Raw genomic sequence first — 12,440 nt, forward strand, 5'->3', positions numbered from 1 at the left:
CCAGCAGCTCACAAACACCTGTAACTCCAGCTCTAACACTATCTTCTGGGTGTTCCACAAGCACCTGTGCTACCGTGCACATACCCACGTACAGAAGCACACACATACAAATATATAATTTTAAATAAACCTTTAGAAACATGAGGCCAGGCAGTGGAAGCACAGTCCTCTCACCCCAGCACTCACCCGGAGGCAGAGGCAGGCGGATCTCTCTGAGCTGGAGGCCAGCCTGTCTACAGAGCAAGTCCAGGACAGCCAGGGCTACACAGAGAAACCCTGTCTCCAAAAACAAAAGAAGAAAGGAAAAGAAAAAGAAAAGCAAATCTGTTTTGTTCCTGTTCTATTCTAGTGAGCTACAGGGCGGGCTTGCAGCAGGTTCTGGAGTTGCAGATCTGAACGGAGGGAGGAAGCAGGGCAGCTGGGACGGGCAAAGGGGGGTTGGTGCCGGGTACAGGTTTAGTTTCGGGAGACGGAACAAGCAGGAGCTCTGCCGCCCGGCACCGTGGGTGTTTGTAACTCTGCCGCCCTCGCCCTCTTTCTGTAAAGTTAGCGTAGACGGTCACCTCTACAGTGCATGTTTTCTACAGAAATGAAAAGGGCTTTTGTGTGTTTGTGCAGCTACACGTGAAGGCCAGAGGTCACTGACAGGGTCCCTCTGTTGCTGGCCACCTTCGTTTTTGAGGCAGAGTCTATCACTGATCCAGGAACACAGGGCACCAATTCGGCTAGGTTGGTAGGCCAGCCTACCCCAGGGGTCCTCCCGTCCCTGCACCCCCGCCCCCGCCCTGGATTGCAGGTACCCACAGCCATGCCTTTTACAGGGTCTTAGAGACTGCGCCCAGGTCCTCATGCTCAGGCGAAAGCACTTTCCCAAGTAATGCTCTTTCTCAGTGTCCGGAAAGGATGTTTTCATGGGATGGATGCTGGTGTCTCTAGCCATGTGTCATCATGGGCGGTACCCATGAAACAAAGTGTGAGGGCTCCGGCGGTGGGCTCCGAGGTGAGCAACTGCTCAAACCATTATAGCTGTTACCATGCTCTCACAGTCTGTGGTCACAAGCGCGGGGCTGTTAATAGTCTCTTCTAAAAGATTTGCTTACTTTTATCAGCACGAATGTTTGCCTCCACGTGTGTGTGTGTGTGTGTGTGTGTGTACCATGCGCATGCAGGACCTGCAGAGACCAGGAGAGGGTGGTGGGCTCCCCCGGAACTAGAGTTACAGGCAGTTGTGAGCCCCCATGTGGATGCTGCAAATCAAAGTCAGCCCTCAGCAGGAGCAGTCAGTGCTCTAACCATAGGGCCATCTCGCCAGCCTCTTCAAGAAGTCTTAAAACAAAATGATAACCTGAGTCTTATGCTGACAAGTTCCTTGCGTATTTTGAGATGTGATGTCAATTTTTTAAAAAGAAGCACCAGCCAGTGAGACAGAAACTCCTCCATTAGCATCAAACTGCCCCCCCCAAATCCAAGTAACCTTTTGACAAGTTCTGTTTTTTAAAACAAGTCCTGACTACCAGACTGTTTACGTTTCCCAGGGAAATCCATACACTAAAAAGCAGGCATCTTATGAACTGATGTATGAAGACATATGGATACCATGCCAAGTTCTCTAATTCTGATGACCAAGGTCCTCAGTTTACACACAAAAAGGAAATCAAGCCAGATCCACCCCACAAAAGAAATGTTCTCTTTGGGTCTTAAACAGCAGTGGGGAGTATTTCTCAGCTCTGATGGGTTTGTGAAAGGCAGCAGAATTTCAGGAGACAGGGCCTAACCCAAAGGGATCACTTTTGATTCAGGGCTCATGGCGTGGGGGCTGGGCTTCTTTGTTTTGTCTTGGAGGAGTGTTTTGTTTGTTTGTTTATCTCATGTGCATCTGTGCTAACTTTCTCTTGCCAGCCTATTAGTCAAACCTTGGAAGGACAGACACTGTTTTACAGGGGCCATAATCCCCTCGGTGGGCCAGTACCCAAGAGGCCTTTGTGATTCCTCTTTACTCCAATGGGAAAACTGGCCTATTGCCTTGTAAAACAGCTTGAGACCACCCCTGGTCTCCATGGAATGCTACCCTGGGAACTTCCCCAACCAGATCCATAAAGTTCACCATGGTCCTAGATGACCCAGATCAGCTCTAGGCTGTACGGAGTGAGCCAAAGGCCAACTGAAGGGTGTAAATACTGAAAGAGAGGATCAGAAAGTGACCCAAATGCAGGATTTTAGGTCACACAGGGGTGCTAAGAGTTGGATTCATCATGCTAAGAGGACTAGGCATTCCTAGAAAAATGCTAGTTATGTAGGCACTTAAATCTCTCTACTGAGAGATCAAATCTGAACACTGCCAAGGATTCCCTGCCACAGTTCTTTGTTTCTGTAGTACCTCTGTGTCCACCTCACAACCCTCCTGGCAGCTCCCGTCATGCCCGTCTCAGAAGCGGGGGCAGTGCCCACTACTGACAAGCTCTACTCTGACTTATGAAATAGGAAGTGGGCTGTGATACATAAACAAACCATCAAGGGTGAGCATGGGTCCCCCACCTCCGGGCTCTCTCAGCAGCGTCCTTGACAACAGAGAAGAGGAGGGGAAAGCTGTGGATTAGCCTTGGCTGAAATGTGGTTCACTGGTAGAGCCATTGTCTAGAAGGGTTCAAGTTTCATCTCCAGCACTTCAAAACAAACAAAAATGTAAAACTATTAAGAGCCAGGAATGATGGCAGAAGCCTTTAATCCCACAGCTTAGGAGGCAGAGGCAGGCAGAGTTCTATGAGTTCAAAGCCAGCCTGGTCTGTATAGCAAGCTCCAGGCTGGGGCTACATTGTCAGGTGCCGTTTCAAAAACAACGATAAAAAAGATTGAAATTGCGCGGAGCTAGATATGGTAGCTCATACCTGTAACTTAGCACTTGGAAGACTGAAGCAGTATGATTACCTTGACTTGAAGGGCAGCCTACAACATGGCGGAGCGAAAACAAAAAGCAAACAAGAACACAAGTACTTTGGGATCTGTGCCTTCTGTCAGTTGAACTTTCCTGCTTTTTTTTTAAATTTATTCCAGTAAAGGCTTGAAGTTGGAGATTCAGACCCATAACTCCAACCCTTCCCATCATGTGACTTTGGCAGCTGACTATTGTAAGGCTCCAGTGTCCTAACGCATCATGTGCCACACGGAATGGGTGCTTGAAGAAGGCTTAAGAAATAAGGAATCAGGAAAACGGTGCGCAGGGTTGGAGCAGCCGCCTCCCATTCTGACTGGCCAGCCGTCTAAGAATGGCTTCTTTGCCATTGGCTCGTGCGTCTCAGTGGCATGGTCTCGTCTTGCTCACTGTGGCCCTCTCCACATGTTCTCATCCCCCTGGAGGAGCACCTTCATTATGTCTGGCAAGAAGGAAGCATTGTTAGTAACCTAAAAACAGCAATCACTCGCCAGAGCACATTACTGCTTCAAAATCCCACACAATATTTCAAATAAGGAAGTATTTAAATTTTTCTTCCACAGTTGTTTTCTGTTTGATTTTTCAAGAGTGAAATGAACAGTTTGCACGTTTTGTGTCTGGTGTATTTTTTTCCTCTTCATTAAAATGCTGAAGGATTTTCCCCCCCCCACCTCTGTAGGAGGATAAAAAGAAATCTCTCCCCTGCAATTTGCTCTGGCGTTTCTCAAAAGTTGGGCAGGAAAGTCAGCCCGACTCAGGTGGGATCTAAGTGTGCTCGTGGCACAGGAAAAGAAGCCTGTAATTTGCGATCATTCTTTCAGGAAGTTTGTGTTCTGTTTTCCAGGGAGCCTTTACTTTCCGAGGAAGCATGATCGACATGCCCTTACTGAAGCAGGCCCAGAACATTGTTACGCTTGCCACATCCATCAAGGAAAAATGATCTGCTAAATGAAGCCCTCCTCAGGCGGCCTGAGTGGATACAGTGGGTTTCTAAAGACAGACCACAGTCCCCAAGGCAGCATGCTAGCATGCCCGGCCAGGCCCTGGCTTCATTTACAGTTCATGTTAGTCACAGCCGCCCTCACCCCTGTGTCCTACTGACCGGTTATTCCAAAAATAAACTCTCTTCCTTTGGAGTCTGAGCTTACAGTTTTACAGTTGTCTATTAATGTGTTATAAATACGGGTTTATTATCTCGTGGGGAGATAGAAGTGGGAGGAAAGACAGATGAGAAGGCGCCTGTCCTCAGTGAAACATACTCTGATGTGTTCTGGAATGTTTCCTATTCTTCTCTTATTAAGAAATATTTCCAGTTTTGTTCATTTGGATGCCGGACACCACAGATAATTTCAAGGCCAGGCTTTTTAAGCATATCAAAATCAAGGTTTCAGCAGTTTCATGAGTTATAAGTTAAAACAACAAATGACATTTAAAATGGTATGTATTATATTGTCTTTTAAAAAATTCAACTTTCAACGCTGATTTCCAGGGAAGCCACTATCTGCAAAATACTCCACCCATATGGTGACCCCTGAAAGCTCTCCTCTTGGGTCAACAGTTACTGTCAATTAAAAAATCAGTGCAGGGAAAACGAGACTGTCCTTTCTCCCCTTCATCTCCCTGCTTAGCTGTTGGCCACCACCGAGGCCATTTCCCCTGGAAATGCAGGGCCAGGGTGGGGCTCTCCACCATAGCCTGGTCTAGAGGACACAGAGCCACAGGCTGGTGCGTGCGTATGGCCTGGCGGGATTTGCATCGCATTAGAGAGGAGCTGTGGGTCTTCTGGGTGCTGTGGTTAACGGGCTTAGGAGAGCTGTTTTGAAGAGGTTAACCCAGCTTGTAGGAAGGGTAAACAAACATAACAAGCAGCCATTGTCCTCTATTCAGCACGGACTCTTCCGCTGAAGGCCAAGGGGTATTGAAGGCCCTGAGGATCAACGTGCGTGCCAGAGGACGCCAATGAAGTTTGAAACACCAACAAGCGGAGATTTTGTTTCTCTTCCTCATTAAATCATGAGCCTTTGTGTGGAGACTCCGGACCACTGTTCTTTAAGAAATTAGCAGAATGGGACGTTTAAGACTCCACAGCAACCTTTTCATGACCTCCTCAGCAGCGAGGCTGCTCCTCTGGGGCAGACACCGCAGGGGAAGGCTGTTCTGTTTATTTAAATTTGTAAATAGAAAACAGTTGTTTCCCAGTCTCATTTTTCTCCTCCTCCCAGGCCCTTCTGGTGTATTCCCTTCATGGCCCCTGGCGTGTGCCCCATCCTCGATCTGCCTCTCACCCTGATCCTTTCAGTGCCTACAGACAGCCCTGGGAGGTATGTGGCATGTCATCACACCTCTGCCAGGTTGGAAGCCACTGCCCCACGGCCGCCGTGCTCCCCGCTGCAGGGTTCCGAGGAGAAACCACAGGCCCGTCCGGCGTGTGGCCGAAGCCATACTGAGGGACCTGGAGAAACGTTCTTGAGACACGAACGCCCACAAGCAGGGTACCTGAGGATTTTCCTCTGAGGCCAGCTGGGCTGCGGCCACCAGCTTTGGGCCCCATGTCTCCCCTTCTCATGAGCACCCTGTCAGGCAATCACCGAAGTCCCTCACCTGGGTTGCCCTGTGCTTCCCCAGAGATTCCGGGAAGGGTGATGGGAATGGGGGGAGGTGGCTGCTCCAGGAAGCACCGGGACAGCAGACAGGGGCCATGGACAGCATGTCTGGACAAGAAGCCCCAGGTCCCCAGGCTGCAGCTGGGAGCGGCAGGGCCAGGGGCACACAGGGTAAGGCAGGCCGTCAGGCCTGTCTAAAACAAAGACTTAGGAAGGCTGCTAGAAGCTGCCAGGGACGGCGGGCTTGATGTCCTCATGAATGTGCGCACCCCACACACACACCTTGGGAGTAGCAGGGAGCACTGACTTCGGGTAAGCCATTGGCTGTAATAAAGACAGGGCACATGTGCCAGTCTCCACTCTGGTAGAGCAGCCCCCCCCCCCAGTCCACACACACTGGGGTCCTCCAGCCAGGGCCCTCCAGGGAAGCCCCACCGGCATGGTGGAAGCCATGGATCCCCGAGAAAGCAACCGTCTAACGTGGCCCTGAACACGGGCCCAGCGAGGCCTTTCCGAGGTCCCTACTATGCTGGACTGTCTCTAACCTTGTCCCCTACTTCCTGTTCACACAAGATCACTGTTTGGTTCCAGGTTTGATTTTGGAGCGCAGTCTTGACGTGTACCCCAGGCTGACTCATGACATCAAACTCATGGGAGTCCTCCTGCACCATCCTCCTATGTGCTGCGATTACAGATGTCCACCACCAGGCCCAGCTCAGAGCCACTTCATTGGCTAAGTCTTCTCAGACCTCAGGTTGACCAACCTCATAACCAGGAAAGGCCGCTGACGGCAGGATCTATCCCAGACTGGGCCACAGGAGGCAAGATGTGGGCACATTGCCAGTTGTTGAGCAGATACGAGGGCCCCAGAAGAGGGTCAGTGGCCGCCGCAATCCTACGGGCCTCACTCCCGAGAGACAGAACTCTAAACCAGGAAGACTGGAGAGGCCGGTGTTCCCACGGCCCGCACCCGCAGCCTCAGTGCCCGACGAGGTGAAGGAGCAGGACAAAGGGCTGAGTGAGCCTGGCCGGGCCCTGCTGTCGGCCACAGGCACGAGGAGAAGCTGGGCAGAGCACAGGGACGGGCTGCTCGTCAGATTAATTAAGAGCATACCTGTTTATAGTTTTGTGTACCTCATGGCAGCCACTCCGCCAATATCAGCCCCTTGTTATTAATTCCAGGAGGCTAAATTATGGATAACACTGTTAAAACATTATCAGAACTAATGAGAAACAATTACTTAGAAAATGAGCCAGGACAAGATTGAGTTGAGAACATCAGCGGTTGAGCGCCACAGATTAGTTTAATAAATCATCAGGTGCGAAGCAAGGCCAACGGGATGGACGGAAAGCCTCGTCACGGGAAAATGAAATTGTGATTTTTTTTGCATAATTTTTTCATTAATCTCAATAGGACCCGTGTGGTGTGGATTGCTTTATTCCTTTAATACCTTGCCCGAGGGACAGGGGGGCCCAATAATGTCTTCATTGTTTTACTGAGGTCTTAATGACAATCTGTGACAAACTCATTTTAATGTATGGAGGATTGGATCGGTACAGTCATGTTTTATTGAAAGGGTGAGGGGAATTCCGGCTGGCCGGATGAGGCTCCGGCTGGGGCCGCAAGTTGGGGAGATTCTTCGGCTTGCCCTCTAGTTGTCCTGTGGGCCGAGCTGGCCCTGACTCTCCTAGAAACAACAGGGAAATAGTGTCCCTTCCCCCCCACCCCATGAAGACTTTGCCTCCCAGGGTTTGAATTTGAAAGTCCCTGATTGCCTGGCATGTTCTGCTGGGTAAATAGAACCAGCCGCGGTGTCCTCGATAAAATGGAAGTCACCTTTGCACTCACTAGTTCTGTGGGAGTTGGGGAAACTGGCTTTCTTGGGCGACTATGGAATTTTCTAAGTTGCCTCAGGGAGAGAAAAGAATTCCAGCCCCCCCCCTCTCTCTCCCCCCAGGAAATTCTGCTTTTAGAACTTGCATTTATTTTGCAATCTGAATCCTCTGGATTTTTATTTTTCATTTTCCCCTCTAGTGCTAGGAAAGCAACTGAAACAACGAAGCCCAAAGCGGTGGCGAGATTTTCCCACGGCAGCTTAGGAACACTGACCCTGGTGGAGCCACGGGACCGCTCTGTAAATTCAGGATTTGGGGACACCGTGCTCCCCCCCCCCCCGCCCCCTGCAAAGCCTTCACTTTCTGCAATTTAGGGGAAGGAATTACCTGAACCTAACTTTGAGATGCTAAAGCCTAGCTCTTCTCTCTTTGCACCCTGTTTCGGCTGAGGCCAGGGGAGGGTGGCTAAGACAGCGACGGGCCTGGAAAGGGAATTGCTTTCCGGTACCTGTGACACTTGCGCAGGGGACCCGGCAGCTGTCCCTGTGCTGGGGCGGGCGACTCTTGAGGATGTGGCTTGCTTAGATTCTAGTAACTATCTGGCAGCCTTGGAGGCCCGGAAGGCTTGCCAGGGCAGCCGAGCGCGCTGGGCGGCCCCGAAGTCCTCCGAGCTCCCACTTTGTGGCGAGCGGCTCGGCTTCGTCCAAGCGGGTTACTACGTTCGGGGGACTGTGGGCTGTGTCCTTCCTTTTGGATATTTTTTCCTTCATTTGTTTTTCATTGTGACTGGCTGGGTTTTCCTTTTGCTCCTCGCGATGGGAAGGGCAGGGTGAGCCTGCCGTCGGCGGCTGGGGGGAGCGGTGCCTGCGTGGTGGACGCGCGTGGAGGCGCGGCGCCCCACGCTGCCCACGGCCGCGGCCGCCCTTCCCGGGCGGGGAGCTAACGGTGAGCGGCGCTGGGGCTCCGGCCGGGCCCGCGGCCTCCCCGGCCCCGCGAGCCTGTCGCACAGCCAGGCCGTAATGGTGCGAGATCAAAGGCTGCCCGTGTCCCCGCGGAGCCCGGGACAATCCCTCGCCTTTGTGCGCCGTTGCTAGGAGCCGAAGAAACTAAGAGAAAGTGTCAGCAGCGTGTTAATCAGACTCGTTACAGTGTAACAATAACGTCTCTCTTGGGGCTCCCGGGCCCCCGCGCACCCCAGCACAGGCCGGACACCTGCGCGGGCCCCAGAGCCGGTGTGGGGACCTGCAGCCCGGTGTGGCCAGCACAGAAGCCGGCTCCCGGGATACGCGCGAGACGGGCTCCCGGAGAGCCCCCAAACCCCAGGCGTCCTGGGAGTCCTGGTGCTTTCCTCTCCCTAAAGATCGCCGAGCCGGGCCAGGGTCTGGGAGCACCCTCCCCGGTGGAGGTGCTCTCGTTCCTAACCCGGGATTTGAATCAGGAGAAAAAACGGACACCCCAAAGCAGACAGCTTCCCACTTAAGAGTCCCAGAGACGCTGTAAGCACATTTGTGGATTTCTTTGCACATCTGTGAGAGAAAACCCAAATTCTAATCCCCAGGTTGAGAAGGACACGGAACTGAGCAAATATACTCCACTGGAGTTTTTACGGGGAAGCGCTGTGCTCACAAACATTTAACTAAATTCACTTTTGAGCTGACACCGGCTGAGGCCACTGGGTGCCGGACAGCTGTCCACACGTCACAGGGCTGTCCACGGATGTGGTGGCTCACGCCTTCGACCTAGCACTTGGGAAACGGAGCAGGTGGGGCTGTGAGTTCCAGGCCAACCTGGCCTACACAGTGAAAATAAGGCTGTCGGAGGTTCAGGAAGGGACTCGCTCATAAAACAGTGTTACAGATTAAAGCACAGACAAATACCGTTGGCCACCAGTAGCTATAAGAATAGAAGTTTGAATTAAGAATTTAAAGTGTTGCAGAGGTGGCACACACCTTTAATCCCAGCACTGAGGCAGAGGCAGAGACAGGCCGATCTCTGTTCAAGGTAAGCCTGATCTACAGAGCAAGTTCCAGACAGTTAAGGCTACACAGAGAAATCCCATCTCAAAGAACAGCAACAAGAAGAATTATTTAAGGCGTTAGGAAAGCCAGCAATCCCTGCTCCTCCTCGCCTCTCCCGTAGAGGATGGGCAGGCTCTAGGGCTGCAGAGGGAGCCTGAGGGCCTCGGAATGCACCTACCCTCCTGCAGTGTGCACTCTGCTCCACAGACTTGCTAAAGAACCAGCTAGCTGGCCTGCTGCCTCCGTTTTCTCCCTAGGCCGTGCACAGGGCAATGCAAAGCTGTGCTGAGCCACAGTGAGGGATTTGGCCAAGGTGAGGTAACTTTCTCATTCCTGACTTCTTGACAAGCAGCTGGAAGAGGAACCAGAAGCAGCCACAGCAAGTCAAAGGCAAGGCTAGCAGCCTCTTAGGAGGCCCCATATACAGCTCAAGAACCTGAGGACTCTCCATCAGTCTCAGACAATTGGGGGTGGGGGGACTGAGACAATCTGTCTGTGGCCCTGACTAGCTTGCAGCTTGCTTTGGAGACCAGGCTGGCCTTAATCTCAAAGATCTGCCTGCCACTGCTGGATTAGGAGTTCCACTATGCCAACCCCAAGCCCCCAACAAGCCAATTCTTACATTGCTGTTGGTTCCTCATAAGCAAACAAAAAACTGGACAGCAGCTGGTGTGGTGGTCCACCACACCTTTGATCCCAGCACTCAGGAGGCAGAGGCAGGTGGATCTCTGTGAGTTCCAGGCCAGCCTGGTCTACAAAGCCAGTCCAGGACAGCCAAGGCGACACAGAGGAAACCCTGTCTCAAAAAACAAACAACTGAGCATGTTCTGTAGGTTAGGGTCTTAGGCCTATGAGGAACTCTAGGGAAAAGAATACATTACACACACAACATGATGGGTGACAAAGTTTCCTGTTGTGACAAAAAACAATAGGTAACTAATGAGATGGTTCATGGGGTAAAAATCCTCGTCTTCAAGCCTGAGACCTGAGCTTGCTCCCTGAGACCTACATGGTAGGAAGACAGAACCAAAGGCCCCCAGCTGCCCCCTGACACACACAATAAATACGAAAGAAGGCAATGCAAGGGGACGGACAGTACGCATCACAGTGGCCACACTCTCTGCTGAGGGTGGGGAGGACAGAGGGCAGGCCAAACGGCTGCTTTAACCAAGTTTTTTTGTTTTGTCTTAAACAATGGACTAAATTGCCTTTGTTATTTAGATACATGGCTAGCATCACAAAGACAAGAATGTTCTGCCGCTTCAGATGGCTGCCTGTGGTGTCCGCAGAGCACATACTCTGGGCATCTGGCTTCATCTCCTAAGCACCACAGGAGAAATGTTGAGAGGCAAAATTGCGCCACACACACACACACACACACACACACACACACACACACACCCGCCACAGGATTACCAGGAACTAGAATTCCCACAGAACTTTGGCTGCTGTGACTCCCAGGGCACTGGCCAGCAGGCACTGGCTATGTAGTTCCGGCCTCCTCAACTGCAGGGACTTTTTTCTGAAGTCCCTCTCCACCACCACCAAGACTCCTAACCTTTGCAGACTTGCCTGTCCATCAGAACGCCTCAGGCCCGCAGCCAGCCTGCTGGGCTGGTTGTGACTGGCAGGCTTATGGAGGTGTGAGCGTCACACAAAGGACGGATACTGGACAGCATCTTTTCCCTCTGCAAGCTCTCCTTTTCTCGTTCCTCACCTCCAGGTAGAAGATCCATAAGATGTGTATTCATTAAAAGTAGGGCTTGAGTCTGCCCATCAGGTAGCTTTCTAGTCCTGGCTTTCTCACTCACCAGTTACGTCACAATCGCACTAGACATTTATTCTCTAAGTCACAGTCTCTTCCGCTCCTCAAACCAACGAACAGCAGCAGCCCCCTCCCCAGCCCCCAGTGTTGCTGTGAGGATGTGGAAGTCAGAACGATGGGCTATGAAATGGCCCTTTGAGGGACCCCCCAAGATGAGGCTGTAGGGCCCAAAGCCTCCCCATTCCCAGGGTGACTGCATCAGAAATGCTCCAGCTCTGAAAGGAAGGAGCCTTGCATTTGCATGTGTCCAGGCTGTGTTAGGGCAAGGGTACCCTGACATATTTTCCAGAACTTCAGTGGGGTTGGCTAAGACTCCTCCTCGTTCATCCTCATCCTGCACCTTCTCTCTTTCCTGGCATGGATCCACAGGATCTTGTTGTTACTGTTGTTTTGAGACGGGGTTTCACTATGTAGCCAACTGGCCCACAACCTGCTGTGTAGACCAGGCTTATCTTAAACTCCCATGAGTGATCTTCCTGCTTCTGCCTCCTGAAAATGGGTCCATAGGTATGCTTTCTCGTCTACTAATGGACCTAGTTTTCTCCTTTACTTCTATCAATGGATGAAAAGATATGTTTTGACAGGAAAATATATTGATCTGGCAACCTCCATGTGCATTCCAAGAGAGCCTTCTCCTGGCACTGTCAGCCCTCTCCTAGACCTGGTGTTAGACTATAGAAATTTATCTCAATGCTTAGAAATGTCCAAGCCCCTGACAGAAACTGAAGCCCTGATGGCTTTCAGCACCAGTCCTGGCTGAAAGGCCACCATGCACATAGAAAACTAGACTACCGGGGACTCTGGGAGCTGAGCAACTGTAGATTTACTCAGGGTCTAACACGGTAGAGCCACACCTAGGACCAAGATCCCTCCACACAGTCACACATCCCAAGGCCGAGTCACAGTTCCTCTCTCTGTCTTCAACAAATCTACAAAGGCTCTTCCTGACACAATACAAATGATAGCAGAACCTTCCTTTTCCACAAGGCTTCCTTCCAATTCCAGTAATGGCATCTGAGTCCATCTCAGTTCTAACAGCTGTCATTCAAAAACAGCCAGGAGGCTGTTGTCCTGCAAACATAGCTTTCTGCAGGATTCCCCATCAGGGCGGAGCTGATTCTGAACTCTGGAGAGCGTCCTGGGAGGGAAGTGGTCTTGGGACTCATCCCCCAAGGCCTTCAGACCATTTGTGTGTTCTGGCTTCATTCCACCTCAGCCCGCTGAGTGTT

General features: G+C 51.5%; 1 protein-coding gene and 1 long non-coding RNA gene across 3 annotated transcripts in view; one reads left to right on the forward strand and one right to left on the reverse strand.

The window, feature by feature from the left end:
* Positions 1-4,071, forward strand: part of Clybl (citramalyl-CoA lyase) — a 182,893-nt gene extending 178,822 nt beyond the window's left edge. Inside the window, exon 8 of the mRNA XM_021644469.2 lies at positions 3,774-4,071. Within this exon, the coding sequence (XP_021500144.1) occupies positions 3,774-3,869 (96 nt within the window). The 3' untranslated portion in view covers positions 3,870-4,071. The remainder of the gene's footprint in view (positions 1-3,773) is intronic.
* Positions 1-12,440, reverse strand: part of LOC132656539 (uncharacterized) — a 67,255-nt gene that overhangs the window by 26,463 nt on the left and 28,352 nt on the right. The window lies entirely within an intron of this gene.

This window comes from Meriones unguiculatus, chromosome 9 (genome assembly GCF_030254825.1).
Source record: "Meriones unguiculatus strain TT.TT164.6M chromosome 9, Bangor_MerUng_6.1, whole genome shotgun sequence".
Taxonomy (NCBI): domain Eukaryota; kingdom Metazoa; phylum Chordata; class Mammalia; order Rodentia; family Muridae; genus Meriones; species Meriones unguiculatus.